Source organism: Passer domesticus, chromosome Z, assembly GCF_036417665.1.
Source record: "Passer domesticus isolate bPasDom1 chromosome Z, bPasDom1.hap1, whole genome shotgun sequence".
Taxonomy (NCBI): Eukaryota; Metazoa; Chordata; class Aves; order Passeriformes; family Passeridae; genus Passer; species Passer domesticus.
The window spans coordinates 38852407-38873279 of NC_087512.1; the positions used below are offsets into that span (position 1 = coordinate 38852407).

At 43.0% G+C, this 20873-nt stretch overlaps 1 protein-coding gene and 1 long non-coding RNA gene across 2 annotated transcripts in view; one reads left to right on the forward strand and one right to left on the reverse strand.

Annotated features, from left to right (window-relative positions):
• TUT7 (terminal uridylyl transferase 7) overlaps positions 1-5974 on the reverse strand; it is a 31883-nt gene extending 25909 nt beyond the window's left edge. Inside the window, exons 1-2 of the mRNA XM_064405503.1 lie at positions 5844-5974; positions 3432-3952 (exon numbers count right to left, since the gene is read on the reverse strand). Of these exons, the coding sequence (XP_064261573.1) occupies positions 3432-3921 (490 nt within the window). The 5' untranslated portion in view covers positions 3922-3952; positions 5844-5974. The remainder of the gene's footprint in view (positions 1-3431; positions 3953-5843) is intronic.
• A 111-nt stretch (positions 5975-6085) lies between these two features.
• LOC135291163 (uncharacterized) overlaps positions 6086-20873 on the forward strand; it is a 78529-nt gene continuing 63741 nt past the window's right edge. The window contains exon 1 of the long non-coding RNA XR_010354032.1: positions 6086-6583. This is a non-coding gene — a long non-coding RNA (uncharacterized LOC135291163). The remainder of the gene's footprint in view (positions 6584-20873) is intronic.

Consider the following 20873-nt stretch of genomic DNA (forward strand, 5'->3'; position numbering starts at 1 on the left):
AAGTATGTGCACATTACTTTAACAAAGCTGTAAAACTGTCATAATAATAATGCTTAAAAAGCTTGTTGTGTTTACAGCAAAAGCTCTGGAACAAATTAATCTAAATACCACTTCTATTTTTAAGTGAATTTTACCATCATTTTGCTATTGGCCCAAAGCCAATACCTGTAAATATCATCTCAGGAATAAATACACATGTCAGATTTTCACACCTTGCCTTTCACTTGTACAGCTATACAGGATGTCCCAATGCCTGGAATTTCTAAAGTTCCCTTCTTCAAAGAAAGTTCATGCAACTTCCTTAGACTCACAAACTTTTATCAGAGCATGAGGCTTTAATTTGTAGTAATTAAAAAAGGCAAAAAAAAACCAACAAAAAACCTCATAAACTCCTCTTCCAAATACATTTACAAAATTTCTTTCCCATGACCACAATTTTTGTCTCAAATAATTGGCAAAAGGGTAGCAACAGAGTTGTGTATTTGTGACCAGTTATTCAGTTCACTATACAGCATGCATGTATTAGTGGTGTAAACAGTACCAGGGCAAAGATGGTAATATAATTTCTTTCTTTCAGCAGAAGCAAAAGTTTGCGCTGCAATAAATAGAATTTAGGCTTAATAGGTTGTATTGCAGAAGTACTCCAAAGGAATTTCCAGGGAGCAGAAACAGAAGTCTGAGCTTCTGAACCTTCCCCACATCCTCCATTTTTGCATTGACACTTCTGCTCAAATTCCTAAGATGTGCCACATCTGTTTCACTACGTTTTTTAACTAATCAGTATGGATAGAACCTGGAGGTATATCAATGTTTTCAGAGAAAAGCCTGTGACAATTACCTACTTATCAATTATTCCAGTAGCCAACAAGTAAATTAAAAAAAAATACAAACTAAATATATACTTCTAATATTTGGTAGGTACAATAGTGACTATCTAATTATAGGTTAATGATTAAATGAAGTACAAAAGAACAGAGTCTCAGATTCGGTAAACTTCCTTATGAGCTACAATAAAAAAGACATGAAGGCAATGAAAAGCACAACTGCACAAAATATTTCAAGTAAATACTAGAAGAAACAGTTTTAATAATTTTGCTGCTTTACACAGAACTTCTGAAGGGACCTCAAGAAGTGAGCTATGCCATGCCTGTTGCCTATGCTTCACAGCAGGAAGAAACAAACTCTGTCAAATCTGAGCAATGCTCAGCTAACCTGTTCTTAAAGGCTTTCAAGTACCTTTTCCATGAGCTGCCCAGACAATTTCTCAAGAACCTCCCTAGCTTTACCTTTAGAAACTTGACCTTTATTCCTCATCTGAATCTTTCTTGCTCAATTTTAGGCCCATTTCTTTGTGTCCCATCTACTGGAAAGAAACAATATAGTTTACTACATCAGCTTTTTACAGCTTCCTACACAGAATATTGTTACTATGCCTCCCTACACTCTTAATTTTGCAGAAATATTGGGCATTGTTTACAGTTTGAATAGTTCTGTTTCCTACATATCTTGAAAACCTTCTTGCTTTTCTTTGCGCAGCTTCTATTTTATTCATACAAGTGGGATGCCAAAACTGGATGGAGTACTACTCAGAAAAAGGGATACTTCAGACTGTGAATCTTTTTTCATGCCTCACAACCCCATGATAATGGCTATTTATTATCATCTTCTGGTTCACTATCATTTCAGACCCTTCTCCGAAAAAGATATTACTTTATAGTAACTTTTCTTCCTTTATTTGCACAGCTGATATTCCTCCTTAAACAATGGCATTTACATATCCTTTGTATTTCATCCTATATGTAGGTCATTTCTCCAACTGTGCAAACTTATTTTAATTGACCTTCCTGCTTTTCTGCATTCCATTCCTACCAGCTTCACAGCATATTCAATTTTCAGAGCACACAATTAGTAGGTGTGCTGTCTTCATTCATCATTAGTTTAGTATAACAAACATTGAATGGAATAGAATCCTCACTCACTAGACGTTCACTCACTACTTTCATTAACTGACAAAATCTTTAGTAGTTGCTGAGTATAGTCACCTAATCAGGTCTAAGTCTTTTATGTTAATCCAGACAGTTTTCCACTGGTTTACCTACAGAACTGTCACACAGGAGTATCCAAAGTAGCACAGTACTAGTAGAAGCAACACCTACCAACTGACTTTCCCATGTCCACAGGGGACTATTTTAAATACACAAATTAGGCTTGGCATACCTTTTCCTTAACAAATGCATACTTACTACTTCTTATCTTTGCTACCTTTCAAAAAGGTAGCAAAAACTGACTCCCAAGATTTAAGATGCACACCAATTATTTTATTTCCTCTTTTAAGAGACACTTGCCCATTTCTGTAATCAGTAGCTTACTTCCCTTAATTTGTCAAGTATTATTGCCAGTGATTCCAAAAATCTATTTCAGTAAGTTCCTGAAGTTTCACAAAAAAAAAAGTTCATTACATCCCCTAAAAGAAGAAAACTAAAGAAAACTTTAACTAAAAAAAACCAAACTTGTGAAAACACTCTGCTCTCTCCTCATGTGAGGTTGAGCTGTGTGCTGCTTACTTCTAACAATGAGAGACACTGGGCACCTGTTCGCAGTTTATCTTTTTAGCGACAGCTAGAATCAACGGAAAGGACATTTAATTGTTGGACTTCCTAGTGTCAACCAGCAGTAGCTCTTCTTCTCAGCAGAGGATCTGATCACTACTGTCTTTGGCTTCCACTCTTAAATAAAATAAGACAGGCTTCTTGTTGACTGGCATTCCATGTTAGCAGCATCACACAGAGGTTATATTCTCTATATTCTTTTAAGCTTCCTTTTTCTGCTTTACTTGCATTCAATGAAAATACTATTGTATCGATCACTTCACCCTCCCTGAGGCTGTCATTCCTGACATTTCAATGCTTTGGGTATATACTATGGTTATTAGTATCAACTGCCCACAGGGAAGTTAAATATGTGTGAAGAACTAGACTCGTGTTATTGCTGTACCAAGTTCTCACAGTACTGACAACTGCTTTCAATCTTCATTAAGATCCATTGTTAAAGACCTCACTGATAGCTCCAAAAATCTTACCCTGTTATCAACTTAATTGAAAGATCTCTTACCAGTCTTGACAGATTCCATGAAATTGTACAGGGAAAACAACAAACAGGGACACTACACAGACGCTGCAATCTACTTACTCCTATCACTCACAGGCTAAACTACAAAGACAACACAATCTACAAAACAAGTTCTGTATTATTTGCTGTAACAATTTGTCTGAAGTGCTACAAGTACAGAGCAGTCAATGGTTTGCAATACAAGAGAGAACAAAATCACTGCTTTTTTTTTTTAATATGAATCTTGAAATTTTACTTTCCAATAACACATGTAGGAAGCTACTTTACTGGATAGCTAAGCAAAAACAAAGAAATGTGATTACCAGAACTTCCTTTGTGCATGTCTGGCAGATCTTTGCTCATTAAGTCTTCCTGAAGTTGTCGTCTTACATTTCTGTTTCCAGCACCTTCCACTTCATGAAAAGAGTCCTTTCTTGTCCTACCATACCCAGCAGAACGGTACTCTCTCCAGGTGTCAGCAGTACCATGGTGATCATCAGGTACCCACTTCTTCATTTGGATTTGGTCTCTTTGGATATCATTTAACTTTGACCCTTGACTGTAAGCTGTGTTTTTAAGTGAATTTGGACTACTCAAAACACTTCGTGGCCCTCGCCTGGGACTGCTTCCATAATGACCTGGAGTTCCCTTTTTCTTTTGCAGGTTGGTATCTATTTTATTGCTACAGCCACTTCCATATTCATCCATGACTTGGTAGACTATCTGTAAGGGACTTTCTTTTAATTCTTCTGGATGCAAAATTTCCTGTTCCTTCTTTTGTTTGGCAAAGCAAGGTTTTGCAGCATCTCCCATGGTTATTGCTGTTCAATTTAGCGATTCCCACCTAGAAATCATAAAGTTAAAAGCTGTATTTTAAAATCAATCAAGGAATGAACATTGGGTATTAACTGCTATGGAAATCTCCAATCAAAGCCCTGGCTTAAACTAAGGCAAGAAAAGTCAGGCCAAAACTCAGTTAGGTCTCTTCTCTTAACACCTCTGGGTGGTTTATAAAATGCAGAGAAGGCCTTTGGCTTTTCCAGGCCCTAAGGTCTTTAGGACAGATAGAAAATTTTAAGAGTCTACATCAGTCTCAGCGCAGTTCTTCCAAAACAGGAAAGTTTTGGAAGAATGGCTGAAGGAGACAAAAAAGAAGGCAAGGATGGCCCCAAGGCCACTTTACATATCAGAATATTGCTCTTTGCCCACAGTAGACACCGTCCACCTTGTTAAGAATTATGATCATGATCATCAGAGGACAGAGAGATGAAGAAGCTAAGTTGCAAACTAGCTATCAGGAAAGTATGATATAATGACTTAGAAACAATGTGCTCTCTGCACATTTTAGCCAGACCACCACTGTGAGGTCTCACGTTATTCAGTATTAAGCACTCCGTCTTCACATTATTTTAGAGCTGTCTAAAACATCTGGACCACTGAATTGCTTGCACATCCACCCCCCCTTTCTTTGGTTACCTCCATTTTGTTAATGCAAAACACTTCCACAGAGCTCTAACTCCAATGCTGTCAATGTGGACTGTGAAAGGGGAACTACAGAAAGAGACTGTGTAAAACATGTTAAGTGGCAGTGGTCTCCTCAACACTGAACATTTTATTATTTAAATATAGACACATACAACCAAACAAAAAAGATTTTTGTCTTTCAAAATACATGTAGATGCTTAAGGATGCAGATGAAACTGTAGAGATACAAAAAGAATTTTCAAGCACCTAAACATCATAAAATGCCCTTCTGTTGCCATTAATATGGGAGTAGGGTACCTGATTTTTCACTTTAAATTTTTTTAAGTTCTGCAGGCCACAAATGCACTCTTAAGAATCTCAGTGTCTGCATGTTACAGGCCTGAGGCTTTTAGTGTTTATGCACCTCTTAAAATTAAGATAGTTTTCTGGTCCCACACAAGCAACAAAACAAATAGGATTCCTGTCCTAAAGAACAGTATTTTACCCAGTTATGTACAACTCTGGAAATGTAGCTGCTCCAGCAAAGAGCGGAAACAAAAGTTTCAAATGCACAAAGTGCACATGCTTCCCATTTTAGGCAAGAAACACTGTCAAACCCAAATTTCAAAGTGACCTAAACCCAGCCTATTTTACAGTCATCCCCAGAAGCAACGCCCACACCCCGCCGCCAGGCTGGATGACGATACCTCCCTGCACGGGAAGCAAACAGAAAAGTCAAAGTTTACGCTCGCCTCCGGCTCCTAGCCACGATTGGAGGGGCGAGCCTGGTGTGGGCAGGGGGCTGCCCTGGGGTCAGCGGCGTCGCAGATGGGCAGGACAGGGCGGTCTGCGGGGCCTGCAGCACCAGGCAGCGCCGGCCAAGTTGCCAGCGGGACCCAGGCGCAGGTGGTAAGACACCGGCGCAAGAAACACACTACGTGGGCCAGGGTTCCCTTGCCGCCACGCTGCAGCTCCCGGCTCGCTCTCCCGGGCCTCCCACAGGCTAACGAAGGTCCCCAGGCCCCTCCTGTCGACCCCCAACTCCGTTAGAGGGACTGTGGCGCAACACAACCCAAACCTGCCGCCTCAGCCGGACACAGCCCGCGAGCAGAGGGGCCGCGGCAGGGCCAGGCACGGGGGGGATCGAGAGACGTAGGGAGGGAGAGACGGAGAGCAAAGGCGCCGGCGGCGGGCACAGACCGCCGGTGTACACCGCCCGCCGCCGGGAAAGGCCTCGCCCTGCCGCCGGCCGCCAAGAGAAGGGCACTCACCGCCTGCTACCGCCGGCCCGCCCGCCGCCCAGAGCTCGCCATTGTGGCGCGACGGAAGCGGCGCTGCTCCCCCGGCGCGCCCGATCCGCGCGGGTCTTACGGCAGCGCGGGCCCGCCCTCCGCACCCGGCGGGGCGGGGCGGGACGCGGAGGTGGAGCCGGTCCGCTGGCTTTGGAAAGCGTGCTTGCCCGAGGCCCGACGTGTTACGGCCGGTCTTTCCTTAAACCTCCTGTCATGGTGACGCCACCACCTCCCTGGGCAGGCCGGTTGCTACGTCTCATCAGCCTTTCTGTGAAGAAATTACTCCTAACGTACAGCCTGAGCTTCCCCTACCTCAGCTTGATGCTCTGCCCTCTTGGCCGGTCACCTGGTACCGACCCCGACCTGGCTGCACCCTCATTTCAGGCAGTTGTAGAGGTCTCCCCTGAGCCTGCTCCAGGTTAAACACCCTCAGCCGCTCTCACAGGACTTGTGCTCCAGAGCCTGCTGCCTCAGGTCTGCCCAGCTCCATTGCCCATCTCTCTCTGGACAGGCTCCAGCACCTCAGTGCCCTTGCAGGGAGAAGCTCAAATATGAACACAAGATTTGAGGGACAGCCTCACCAGTGTGGAGTACAGGGGGATAATCACTGCCCTGGACCAGCTGGACACACTATTGCTGATACAGGCCAGGGTGCCATTGATCTTCTTGGTCATTGAAGAGGTGAATAATGTAAATTGCAGTTATCGCCCAGAAAACAAGTACGTAATTCACTGGTTTATTGAGAAGGGTCTCTTTCTACCATGCTTTTGCATTCATATTTATAGAAAAGAGGGACTCTTAATAAGCCTTATGAGGTCGTCGTCATGAGAATTCACCTTCCTATTGCAGTTCAAATTTCCTTAGCAAAATGTGTACAAGTATATAGATTTTGAAGATAGGTAAACAGCAGAAACTTCCCAGAATAATTTATGGTACCTTTCCAAGATAGGAACTTGCAGCTTAGTGCTTTGCATTAACAGTCAAAACATACTTTTGAGTTCCCTTCTATTACTCTTTCCTGGTAAGATGCTTTCTGGAAAGGGCCTGGCGTGGAAGGATAGCATATCTTACCAAAACAATTGCTGTAAGCAGATGTGGCTGGGATACCAAACATGAAAATATTTCTGAACCCTGTCTTGCTCCTTCTTCCTTAAAATTGTTGAGTGGCTGCAGGCTCAGCATGTTTCATGTCATAGTGGCTGAGGTGGGTCAAACAGTCTTTGGTCTGATGAAAGCTTCTCACTAATGCAACCATGCAAGGCTGTCTAAAGTTTGTCATTTTGGTGAAACTAAAATTCCTATGGTTTTTATAAAAGTCAGTGATTCATGTTTAAACTTCAGTTTGATGTATTATTGTATACTCAAATACTAGCATTTTCTATGGTCAGACAAAAATAAGAGGAAATGGGCTAAAAGAGTCATATGTCCTAAACACACATGGAGTTTGCTTGGAAAGCCTAAATTTTGATCCACTGAGATTTCTTCCTGAATAGGTAGCATGAAGATGCAATTAATCAGTTTTTGTCAGAAAAAGTAAACTTAGCATACGGAATACAAATGTACTGAAATGAGAAAGATAGCTAGCAGCTCTTTCTAAATTTATCAGTAATAAAATAAGAGAGAGAAATTGATAAATAGTACAAGAGTACAACTCACTAAATCAAGTAGGATCAGCCAGATGCATGTAAATTATATGACTGAGCTTGAAGAACAAACACAGAATTTGGTATCAAAAGTTTTTTGGGGTTTTTTTTTAAGACATGTAGTCTCTGGAATTTTTTGAGTACTGATCTTTAATCTGCTGCAGACATTTTGCTCTACAGTTTGAGAAAGTAACTATTTTATATATCCTTTAAATAGGTTTTGTTTTATTCAGCTGTTGTAGAAAAGATACTGTTTTCCTTTATGAAAGCTTGTTCACCAAGGAATAAAGGATTGCATTTTTATGTGGCTTTGTGAGACAAACTGGGCCAGTCTGTGATTATACTTTTGCCATCGTTATGCTAATGGGGATGGAATTGTGCAAGCACAGAAGTGGTAGGAAGCAGAGGTAGACTCCTGTTTTGACTGTGACTCAGGTAGCTCTTGGAGCCTCGCCCCATACGTGCTTTGTCACCTCAGCATTTTACTGTTGGAACGCTCTCCATCCTGAAAAGCTACTAAAAGCACGGACAGTATTGCTCTTTGTCTTCATCAGTGATAGATTGTGTCACTTGAAGATAAATCAGAAAACCTGTCTGCTAGATATTTTGTGGTGAGATTTTCTGGAAGACGGTGGATATGGCCATTTACACTCAAAAAGAACTTGGCCAAATATGGTGTCCTTTCCTTGTGCATCTCCAGACTACTTGCTGGTGGGGTAGGATGAGGAGCAGAAAAGGCCTTGATGCTAAGTGTTACTCAGCAGTAACTAAGAGATCTCTATTATCAAAACTTTTTCCAGCACACATTGTCTCCATTCCAGCTACCATGAAGAAATCTAGCTCTACCCCAGCCCAAACTGGAACATTCTCCACTAGTTATTCCACATCATTTATATCGCGTTAAGATCCCACCTTATCAAATACCCGCCTCCCCTTAAAATGTTTGTGAAATGTCCAAAATGTTCAGTGTGCTTATTTGTTGTCTGACTTGGTGCTCTGTCTCTTATGGTGATCACTCAGGATGGGAGAAGTAGTGTGTTGCATGGAGTCATTTGGCATTGAAGGCAGCTCTGTTCAGGTCACTGCTACACTCACACTGTGTGTGGAAAATCACACTACAGAAAGCCAGTGTCCACAAAGGAGAGAGAGGAGTCCTGCAACTTTATTTTATGAAGAGAAAGGGTCCACTGGGGCATGCCCCCATCAGGTTTCTCTCTAGAGGTTTTAAAGGATGAAGCCTCCTTTTATCCTTCATTCCTAGTTGCATGTTGCCCTCTTCTTATCCCCATTGCTGAGAAGCTATGAAAGCACAGGTTTCCTGAACCACTTACCACATATTTCTCCCCTTGAACCTGTCATTTCCCTCCAAAATTCAGAATTTCAAGTTTTCTGGATTATGCAGTACACTTGGTCCAGACCCATTTGTCTATTACCTTAAAATTCTAGAGTCAATCTAATCTAATGTCAATCAAAGACATTAACAACCATGTCCTCAGCCATCAAATTGTCTGTGAAGACATTAGCTCACATCTCTTCCTGTCAACTACTTATGATGTTCATCCTTCATTGTATTAATTCCTTCATCATTCTTTGAGTAGTTTCTGCTGTAGGGTTTTCTGTAACACCCAGCTCAAATCACGTTTTACAACAATTTAAAAGTACATCCATTACATTCTCCAGCCCTGGTCCCTTTGGACTGGACTGTAAATTTTAACCAGACAGTGAATTTTTGCTCTTGTCTCTAGGTTTGCTAGCAGCAAGAGGTTTCTGCTATAATACCTTCAACAGGTTGCAGCCATAGCAGTGGTGATACACAGTGTTGAGTAACACTTGTGGTTGTGTTTGAGGGTCCCAGGATGAGGGAAGAGATGAGAATGTTGACTCCATGTTTCAGAAGGCTGATTCATTATATTATGATTTTATATTATATTAAAATGCTATACTAAAACTATACTAAAAGAATAGAAAGAAAGGATCCTTTAGAAGGCTAGAAAGGAAAAGCAAAGGAATGATAGCAAAAGCTTGTGACTCTCAGAGAGTCCGAGCCAGCTGACTGTGATTGGCCATTAATTACAAACAACCAAGATGGACCAATCAAAGATGCACCTATTGCATTCCACAGCAGCAGGTAGTTATTGTTTACATTTTTTTCCCTGAGGCTCCTCAGCTTCTCAGGAGAAAATCCTATCAAAAGGATTTTCATAAAATATGTCATGGTGACAAACACTGCCATCTTAAAACTCAAATAGTGAATTATTTTCACTCAGGATTAAATCACCTTGAGGTACACATTGCACTTGCCCATCTTACTGTGTTTACCAAGTCCAACGAGGTCCCTGAGTAAAAACCATCCCATGAATATTACCCTTTCCTGAAGAAGGAATAGCTGTTTCTTTTAGTCAGTTTCTCTTTTGTACTGTTTGAGTCTTTTATTCAAAGTGCACAAAGTGCACAAAGACCTTGATTCTTCAGGGCCAGGTCGAGTGGCAGATGCTCTAATGTTAATTAGCCAAGTGGCTTCTGCTAAATGTATTTCACAATGCTTGAATGTATGTCCTGCTAACTGGAAAAGAATTCCAGTTCAGCACTATGTGGGTGTTACCAAACTGAGTATTCTACTGCCCTCTACACCATTTCTGGGAAACTGTTAATGATGGGTTGTTTGCAGTAGATGCCCAGCTGACACCTCAGGCTACAAGCTGGGTGTTAAATGAGTTAAGGGAAAGAGCCAAACCCTGTGAGGAGGGGAGTATTTGTTTTTCTTAACAAATGACACTGCATTGCTAACTCCTTCTGGGGAAACACCAGCAGAGTCCCACTGATCCTGAAGGGGTCATCTCTGCCAATGGGCCATAATGAACTCAATGACACTAGCAGGACAGGCAGCTGCAATGACTCAAAGTATTACATCATTCCATTATGAAACTGCCTGCTCTGGGGGAGCTACTGAGCATTCCCACCTGAACCTGACTATGTATAATTTTAGTGTCTGGGGACCTGGGACCCCCCACCACCCCTGGACAGATCCAGAGGAGGAGCACCACTTTTGACTACAACCATGCCTTCAACAGGACTGCAATCACCACTTGATAGGACTGTGAGCACCACCTTGGCCAACAGGACGCCAGGTTGTAGTCTGACTTTATGGGTCTAAGCCAGTTTTAATGTGTATTATTGCATTATTGTAATCTTTGTATTAAATTGCAACTCTGACCTGAAATCTCTCTTAAGTAATTGGATGGTCTTCATTTATCCCACTGGTTTACTTTTATACCAGCCCAATGTCCCAGCACCTATTACTCTCAGTGTAGTTTTTAACAGCCATTCAGCTTTCCTGGAGGCTGGTGCATAAATGGTAATGTGATCACCTGGTTGATGTCATGCCCCTTGACCAGGCTGCAAATCTGCTTCTGGAATGAGTCCTGTTGTCTGATTTAATTATTTCAGTTACCATCAAAGTTGCTACTTAAGGCCCAAAACAATAATCCAGACAGTGGTATGGATCACAGGCTATGTTTCTAACCATTCAATAGCTACTTCCATCACTGTAAGCAGATGGTGCTTTCTGTGGTAAGTGTGTGGTAGTCTGATAATCTTCCCTGTATTGATTTTCAGCCATCATCTTCAATATCAGAAAGGTTTTAGCTTCTGGCCTGTTTAATTATGGTACACTCTTTGCATTCATGGATAACCAGTGCAATGGCATCAGTGATCAAGTCCATGCCTTGATCATGGGCCCATTTGTATGTTTCTTCTCTTTGTACATGTTCTGATATATCATATGAGAGATATGTGATGGTTCACCCTTACATTCCCAGTCCAGATACATCTCAGTCATTTCCATTTTAGCATCTTGGTCGACCTGCTCATTGTTTTGATGTTCTTCAGTGGCAGACTCTTTGCTATGTGAACCCTTATGTGATGTACTTTTACAACCAGGTTCACCACATGAGCAGCAGTAACTCACTACAATTCAACAGCCCAGATCCATTTAATTCTGCTCTGCCAGTTGCTCTGCTTTTATTGCTATAGTCCCCCCTGAAGCATTTGCCACAATCCATGAGTCAGTGCAGAGATAAAGTACTGGTCATTTTTCTCTTTCAGCCATGTCTAAAGCCAGCTGGAGTGCTTTATCTTCTGCAGAGTGACTCAGTTTACCTTGTCCATCAGCAGTTTCTGCAACTTAATATATAGCACAGCAGCTTTCCACCTTTAATATTTTCCCATAACATGACAGGATCTGTCTGTAAACAAGGCATATTGGTTCATTTTCTGGTAACTTTTTATCAGTGGCACCTCTTAAGCATGAGTCACCTCCTCTAGTGATGCCCCGAAATTTTGGCCATCCAGTGCTCTCCATGATCACATCCAGGATTTCTGGGTGGTTAAGGCTCCCCATGTGAACTCACTGGATTATCAGTGTGACCCATTTAGTCATGTCACATCAGTTGCATGATGTGTAGAGGAAAGTCTCCTTTTGAATATTCAGAAGAACATGGGCAATCAAAATTGTGCCAGAAGGTACTGTGCTTCATTAGCAACTGGCATCTCAAAATTGCTTTATAGACTGCTAGTATTTATTTTTCAGCTGGAGTGCAATGGCTTTCACATCCTCTATATCCCTGGCTTCAAAACCCTAGGGGTCAATTGTGAGTCTCTGAGAGCTTTCTGCCAGAGCCTCCATGTAGGCCTTTAACCATGGCTGACGTATAAAGCAGATTTTTAACATCTTGTCCTCTTCAGACTGGCTCAAGTGCTAATGCATGAACTGTCTCCTACTGGATTTGTTCAAAGGCTTACTGCTGCTCAGGACCCCATTCAAAATTGTTTTTCTTATGGGTCATGTGATAGAGAGGGCTTGTAATCAAACTGTAGCCCAGAATATGCATTCTCCAGAAACCTCCAACACCCAAGAGCTTGTGTTTCTTTTTTTGTTAATTGGTGAAAATGTAACTGTTTGCATCCATTGAGACATGATGATGCCTATCTTGCCATTTTATTCTGCAAACTGGATTTCCTGTGCAAGTACTTTGACCACACCTTGTTTCATACCAAAACCCACTTTCAAGAGAATTTGCATTAATGTTCTCCCATTCTCATGCTTTTCCTTGTCTGTGTTGCCTCACACAATAATATCAATAAAATATTGCAAGTCTTCAGGAGCCTCACTTTGTTTGAATCCAGGCTGGATCTATCTGTATCAACAGATAGGCCTGTGTTTCTACCCTTGGAGCAGTCGATTCCAAATGTATTGGATACCCCTCCATGTGAAAACAAACTGTGGCCTGCACTCTGCTGTCAAAAGGTTCAAGAAAAATGGATTTGTGATATCAGTGTTTGCATACCATTTGGCTGCTTTTGGCCCCAGTTCCCACTGGAGTTCCAGTATGTCTGATAGGGCACCACACAGTAGCAGTGTGACATCATTCAAAACATGGCACTCCACTGTTAGCCTCTACTTTCTGTTACCTTTTTGCCCTGACCAAGAAGTGTTGGGGTCGGCTGTTACTCGTCTCTGCCCCAACACGGGAAAAGGTGGTTCTGGGCAGGCCGCGCTTTGAAGAAAGAGTCAGGACTCTTCAGTTTTCAGTCTTCAGTTGTGTTTATTGTTTCTTATCTATAAAGTTTTTCTGTCTGTCCAGCCGAGGTCTGATCAGCAAGACAGCCAAAGGCACTCTCTCCCACCCACGGGGCGGTTGTCTCTTTTATAGTGAAAAGTGTAGATATTAGATATATAGATATTTACCTTCTATTTCCAATACTCTTCATCCTTGTTAGCAAGTGCACCTTCATCATGAACCAATCCACACGTGCCAACATCATCCTGAACATGGATGCCAAGGAGAAGAAAGAAGAAGGACAGGGCACGCCCAAATCCCTCCATCTTGGGACTCCTGACCCCCATGTACAGGATTCCAAACCCCCCTGTACAACACACAAAACCCCCCTGTACAGTGCTCCAAAATTTTTCCCTTCACCCTGTGATTGCTACTACTATGCTACTTAAACTTTTGTGGCCTATGATTCTTCATATAAGGTTGGCAATTTGCTCCATGAATTAAGATCGAATTTCCAGGTGTCTTTGGCTTCCTGCCAGGGTCTCCGAGCCCCTGCCAGGGCTTTGAGACATCCAGGGCATCCAGAGAGATGCTCTGGGTTCCGACAAAGAGGGACTCATTAAAACATGAATGAGCCTTACTGATGATTCCTTTACTCCCCAGTGACTGGATTGGGTTATGTAGGGGAACCACAGAGTCTGTAGTGGTTCGGTACTGTAGCTGATGCATTGTCCTAACACCTGCTGTTCTCTAACCTACAGCAACACCACAGTGGAAGGATTGTCTGAATGACGAGGCAAATTAGGCAGCTGTTTAATCTCTGTACTCAAGGCAGCTATGCCAAAAGCTCACTGGTACCCTTTTGGGTCCTTGAAATATTCTCTCCTGACATATTCTATGGCAAGGACACATGGATCTCTGGGCTGGTCACAATTGATTCTTGTGAGATGGGGTCTCCTCAGCCTCCAACATGGACAGTTCTCAGGATATTTGCATCACTCCAGAAGCAGAGACAGATTCTGCTTCTTTGTCACTGGTGGTTTTGGTGTATACTGTGCACCGTGTCCGGTAGAGCTTTAGACTCCTGTGGGGCTGAGGTATATATATACCAGTATAACTTTAGACTGTGGGGCCATTGAATGCATACAGTCCAGTAAAACCAGTTGTCCTCTGCCTGGCTGAAGGCAAGGCCCCTATATTCCTGATTGGGGTCTTTATTGCTTGATTTTTGGAACTGCAAAATGGAAGTCCCTTCACCAGGGTCAAAAGTACAATCAACCCTTCTACTTGGCTCAACAGATACAGAAGTTGTTCTGGGTGAATGCTTTTTGGCTGTTGCTTTTCCTTCCAGTACCCCTAGTCTCCAAGTAGGTTTAGTGTCCCACTTCCACACGTCCTCTCTCTTTATCATGCAGGAAGAACTACAGGGTTGTGTGCTTTGTGTGGTGGTGTGAATACACTGGTACCTTCTCCCTTGAACAAGAAAAGAATCTCAGAATGCATAGAATCCTTGTATTTGGAAAAGACCTTTCAGAGCCTAACTGCTAACCCAGTACCACTGTGCTCACCACTAAATCATGTCACATCTGCATGTATTTTAAAATAGTTCTGGGGATGGTCATTCCACTACTTCCCTGGGCAGCCCATTCTAATGCTTGACCACCCTTTCAGTGAAGCAATTTTTCCTGCTATCCAATCTAAACCTCTCCTGGTGCAACTTGAGGCCATTTCCTCTTGTCCTATTCCATTGTTACCTGGGAAAGGAGACCAGCCTTCATCTGGCTACACCTTCCTTTCAGGCAGTTGTAGAGAGTCCATAAGGTCTACCCTGACCTTCCTTTTCTCCAGGCTAAAGACCCCCACCACCCTCAGCTGCTCAAGACCTTCACAAGCTCATTTGCCCTTCTCTGGATGAACTCCAGCACCCCAATGTCTTTCTTGCAGCGAGGGGCCCAAAACTGAATATACTACTCGAGGTGCAGCATCACCAGTGTCAGTACAGAAGGACAATCACTGCCTTGCTCTTGCTGGCCACACTATTTCTGATGCAAGCCATGGTGCAATTGGCCTTCTTGGCCACCTGGGCATGGGCTGACTCATGTTTAGCCAGCTATTGACCAGGAGCCCCAGATTCTTTTCCACCAGGCAGCTTTCCAGCCTTCCTGCCCCAAGCCTGTAGCAGTGAATATGGTTGTTATGACCCAAGGACAGGACCCAGTACTTGGCGTTACTGAGCCTCATACAGTTTACCTCAGCCCATGATCCAGCCTATCTGGATCCTTCTGTAGAGCCTTCCAGCCCGTCAGCAGGTCACCTGTCCCACCCAGCTTGGTGTCATCTGGGAACTGACTGAGGGTGCACCTGATCTCCTCATCCAAATAATTGACAAAGACATTAAACAGGACCGACCCTGACACTGTGCCTTGGGGAGCCCAATAGTGACAGGATGCCAGCTGGATATGACTACTCACAAACAGCCTGAGGGCCCAGCCAGTTTTTAATGCAGTGAACAGTGCACCTAAGACAGCAGCCAGAATGCCTTGGGAAATGGTGGGAAAGTCTTTAGTAAAGTCCATATATAGCCACAGCTCTTCCCTCATCCCAAGTGCATCACCTCTCCATAGAAGGAGATCATGTTCGTCAAGCTACACCTTAATATGGAGGGAGAGCAGAACAAAATCCTGCATGTCCTAGCAGTTAAAACCACTGCTGTCTGCAAAACCCACATATTTCAAATTGATAGCTACTCACTAGATGGCAGCAGATTCAAAAACATTGCTGAACAATTACAGCTCAAACTACTCATAAATATGTAATGTAAAGACATGCTTTTGCAGTGAAATAAAAGTGCAATAATAAAACATGGTTAAAAACTTAGCTGGTCTGGATAAGGACAGTGCTGGTGGGGGGAAATGGGAGCACAGGCTTCAGACTCATCCAGTAAGTAGAGTCTTTTGCTTGCTGTGCAATCTCTGCTTTGCCTGCCCTCCCAGGCTGAGGCTCATTTCTGCCATTCCTCTGGATCACTAGATTACAGCTAGCATGTGCCACATCCAAGAGCTCTGTGTCAGTAGAATCTAAGAGAATATATTAGAATAGTTTACCATTCTGTGAAAGACTTTCTTATTCTAACGGTGTTTCACCAGAATAATTTCTTTACTCTGAAGTACGGAGACTGTATGAGAGGAGGTGAAACATATTTAACTATCATGATCTTAAAAAGCTCTGGAAGACCTCTGTATCTGATCTTTTCCTCAGAAGTGAATCATTTCCCTCAGACAGAAAACATGCCTATATCTCTTATAAAATTAAGAATTTGAGAAATAAAAGTCTGATGAAAAATCTCATAAATTGAAAGAATAACATGTTCTGTTCATGTAGGTAGAGTTAGGAGACATGTCTGTCCAGGGACATGGATCTGTAAACTTCAGGGTAGTTACAAAGGTTTGTCAATACTACTGTCGCAGAATTGCAGAAGGGCTGAGTTTGGAGGGACATCTTGAGATTCTCTAGTCTATAAATCTCTGTCAAGCAGAGTAACCTGGGGCAAGTTACAGAGGAACACATCCAGTTGGATTTTGAGTATCTCAAAGGATTGAGATGCTGTGGCCTCTCTGGGCAATCTGTGTCAGACTTTAATTGCTTTCACAGTAAAAAATACTTTCAGATGGAAATTAGTATTTTAATTTGTGCTCATGTCCTTGTCTTGCCAGAGAGAGAGAGAGAGTAGGGGCAGGGATAAAAGGAAGAGGGGCCTCCAGTCAAAGATCGAGTCCTCATAGAAGTACGATCAATGCTCCATTTATTATTAGTTTTAGGGTACATTTATATGGTTCCAGAGTTCAAGTGACATGGAAAGTATCTGATTGGTTAACAAAGTACTTATACATAAAACAAAGACTATTTCTTAAACATATCTTGGTCACGTACCTCAGCTTGTCAGCAATATCAGTAGAACATCTCATCCTCTGCTAGAATCTTCAGACCATATTCTTTCACATCTTCTTCAGTTGGCAAACTTTCTCATGCTGGCTGTCCAAGGGCAGCATGCTTCTGCTATCAAGCACGTACCCGAAGTGTTGGCAAGCATGCTTCTAAATCCACAAAATGTCCATTGTTTTTTGTCTGCAGGGTTGTGCACATAGGCCACAGCATCTGCCCAAAATGCTCTCTAACATCCTTGTCCTCTCAGTGGGCATCACTGAGTAGAGTCTGGGTCTGCCATCTCTGTACTCTTGCATTGTGTACTTGTGTACACTGATGAAATACCCTTGAGTCTTCCACAGATGAAGAGGCCAGCTCTCTTACCCTCTTCCTGTGTGAAAGATGCTGCAGTCCCTTCATCATCTTTATGCCCCTCTGCAGGACTGGCTTCAATCTGCTCATGCTTTTTATTTTGAGGAGCCCAGAACTGGGCCAAACCTCGATATATCTCACCAAGCCTGAGTAGAGGGAAAGGATCACATCCCTCAGCCTATATGCAGTGTTCTTTTCAGAAGGTGTTTACATGTTTTGCTTTAAATTGTTGGTTCATAGTCAGTTTCTCTGCAGAGCTGGTTTTCAGCCAGTTCAGAACCCAACATGTATCTGTCCCAATGTTGTTTCTCCCCAGGGTTAAGACTTTGCACTTTGTTGAACTTCATGAGGTTCCTGTGAACTCCAGGCTGTCCAGGACCTTCTGGTACATCAGTCTCTCCTAACAGTTTTGTACTGTCTGCAGACTTGGTGAGGGCATACTGTGTACCCCAGTCATTCATGACAATATCAAAGAGTAGTGGCTCCAGAATGAAACAATAGGGCCCAGCACTAGGAAATAACCTCCACTAGGAAATAACTGCACCACTGATTGCAAGCTGTGAGCTAGAACAGGAGAGACAGCTACACAGGCAAATCCTCCTGATGGAAGTTACATGTCAAACCTGTGGTGCAGTGGAAAAGGCAAAATGGTTCACGTGCTGGTACAGTCTGCAATTTTTCACCATATAAGTTAAAGGATGCTGGCAAGGGGACTTTGTAATCTGTAAGACAATGTCTACAACAAGCTCTGCTGGCATAAGCAGACTGTGTAATTTTTCCATGCCACTGTGAAGTGTAAACCAGGCTCAATATGTGAAGGGATAATGAAGCCTGTTTGTGATGCTGTCTGATGGCAGACATTCCAGGATATGTGCTCACTCCTTAAAACAGATGTCTCCTACTCTCAGAGCAACCAGGGGATTTTGACAAGATTGCTGATGTTACGGAAATTATTAAGCAATAATGCTTTCCATCAACCCAATCCCAGTTCCTCAGTTAGCTAAAAACATTTTAAGTCTTTTATTAAGTGGATAGTTTTACGACCCCCACATGTTTTTTAGTTCCCAGGTTAATGGATTTTTTTGAATATTATAATAAATTATAGGTACAGAACATTACAAGTTGCTCATTGTGCAAATTTCTTGTTGTATAGATGGTATTGACTTCTCTAATTTACTGTTTATAAGAAGCATTACTTTGTAAAAAGAATTAAATGCTTTCAGTAAATACAGCCTATGTCCATGTGCTTACATATATGTGTATATGTGAATATGTAGACATGAGGAGTAAGATACTCAGTTCTTTAGAACGGGTGTGTTTCTGTTGACTTTAAAAATAGAAAACAATCATGATTCAGCAAACAGCATGGGCCAAAGTCCCTTTTCTGCCAAGATTTTCTCAAGTTGCTTGCCTGTAACAAGTGGGCAGTAAATTCAAAGTTGTGCATTCTGCACTTTGTGTAGTCAGAAATATTGATCTTCCTTCAATTCAGTACTTTTGGGATTCAGTGATGGTCCTTAGTTTCTCTAAAATCAGGCTGCCTGGATGTTATCTTTAGACCCATATGTTATCTTCATGTATTTAAACTGAAAATGTTTGCTTAAATTTTAAGGTAAACTAGTTATAGTTGTGCTTTTGTAATATGAGTTGTTAAAAGTGAAAAGCTACAGGCAGATGAGAGAGAATATGACTTTGTAATATTGTTCTTTCTGGGGGAAAGTTTCCCGTGTTTTACCTCCAAAAGTCACTTTTGAAGTACTGACAATAACAGTTACACGGTAGGACAAGACCGAGAAAATTACTCAGTTCTGGATAGTATCTTCAGTATGTTGTGTAGCTGCACAGTGCAGGTGTATATGAACAAAGCTGTGTTGGAAGTGGTGCCCGTGGGATCACAGAAGGACCTGTGCTTTGTCCTGTTGCACTCAGCCTCTGTGGTGTGTCAGCACACTCTCTGTGCCCCTACAGCTGTAGCTTCTGTCTCTGGCACTCTGGTAAAACAGGGAAAGATGGGATTTTTGTTGCAGATCTCTTGGAAGATGGATGCCCTCCTTGTGCCCTAGTGGAATGTGAAAGGTTTTCAGTAGTGTCCAGTGTGAACAAGCACTGCTTTCTGCTGAGGCTGTTGGATGCCTGAAAATCAAATGTAAATATGCAAAGTCCTCCAACCCTTCCCCAAAAAGATTTCAGACTGAGCAAGAGGACATAGCAAAGAAAATTGAAGAAAGCCAGTTTTGGAGGTCACAAGTCCACAGAATTACAGAATAAGCTGAATTGGAAGAGTGCCACAAGAATCATCAGGTCTACCTCCTGGCACTGAACAGCACCATCCCCAAGAGTCACACCATGTGCCTGATAACATTTTCTGAACACTTCTTGAACTCTGTCAGGCTGGTGCTCTGACTACTTCCCTGAGGAGCCCGATCCAGTGCCCAACCACCCTCTGGGTGAAGAACTTTTTTTCTAATACCCAACCTAAACCTCCCCAGATAAAATTTCAGGTCCTGTCACTGGTCACCACAGAGGACAGGTCAGTGTCTGCCCCTCCTCTTTCCTTCCTGAGGAAGTTATAACTGCAATGAGGTCTGTCCTCTGTCTCCTCCAGGCTGAACAGATCAAGTGGCCTCAACTTCCTCTCAAGAGCTTTCACCATTTTTGTTGCCTTCTTTTGGACACTCCCTAATAGTTTACTATCTTTCCTTATACTGTGGTGCCCAGAACTTCCCCCGGCATTCAAGGTGAGGCTGCCCCACCTCAGAGCACAGCAGGACAATCCCCTCCCTTGCCCAATTGGCGATGCTCTGCCTGATGCACCCCAGTACAGGGCTGGCCCTCCTGGCTGCCAGGCACTGCTGACCTGTTGTGTTGTGTTTTTGAAATTATAGTTTGTTGTAGGTTAAGAAGGAAGTGAGATTTTGGGAGGTTGTGTTCAAACCAATCAGTGCTTGGATTTGAATATTGGCACCTGGTTTGGCCACTGAAGGTATGGACCACCTCTGAGAACACAGAGGGTTAAAAGCAAGAACTCCCAGGAACTCTCTCTCTTGGTGCCGGTCAGTGAAGGAGCTCAGAGCTCCCCTGCCCAGCCAGGGCTGGCTGGGGGAGGGAAGCCATGCGGCCGGGTGAGGTAGTCCGGAGCCTCGGGCAGAGGAGGGGGGTGAAGGCCTTGCAGATGGAAGGGTGGAGGAGCCCTGAGAAGCATCGGGCCCCCGCCGCTACCCCCCTGGGGGAGAGAGAGAGAGAGAAAGCCAGTGCCTGTGCTGCCTTGGAATTCGGTATCATGGACTGGCAGCATGGCCCTGGCCAGAAGGAGAAGTGGGGGATGTGGAGCGAGAAGGTGCCCAGCAGCTGTGGGAGTTCTGAGCAGACAGAGGTGAAGATTTTAACCCCTTTCTAGAATAATGGAAACCTTAGGAATACTGATCCTTCTGAATCAGAATGAGGACAGGGAGATGAAGCAAGAGGAAATAAGCAAGTGTGATGAAAGTTGATGCACATGAGAAATGTCAGAA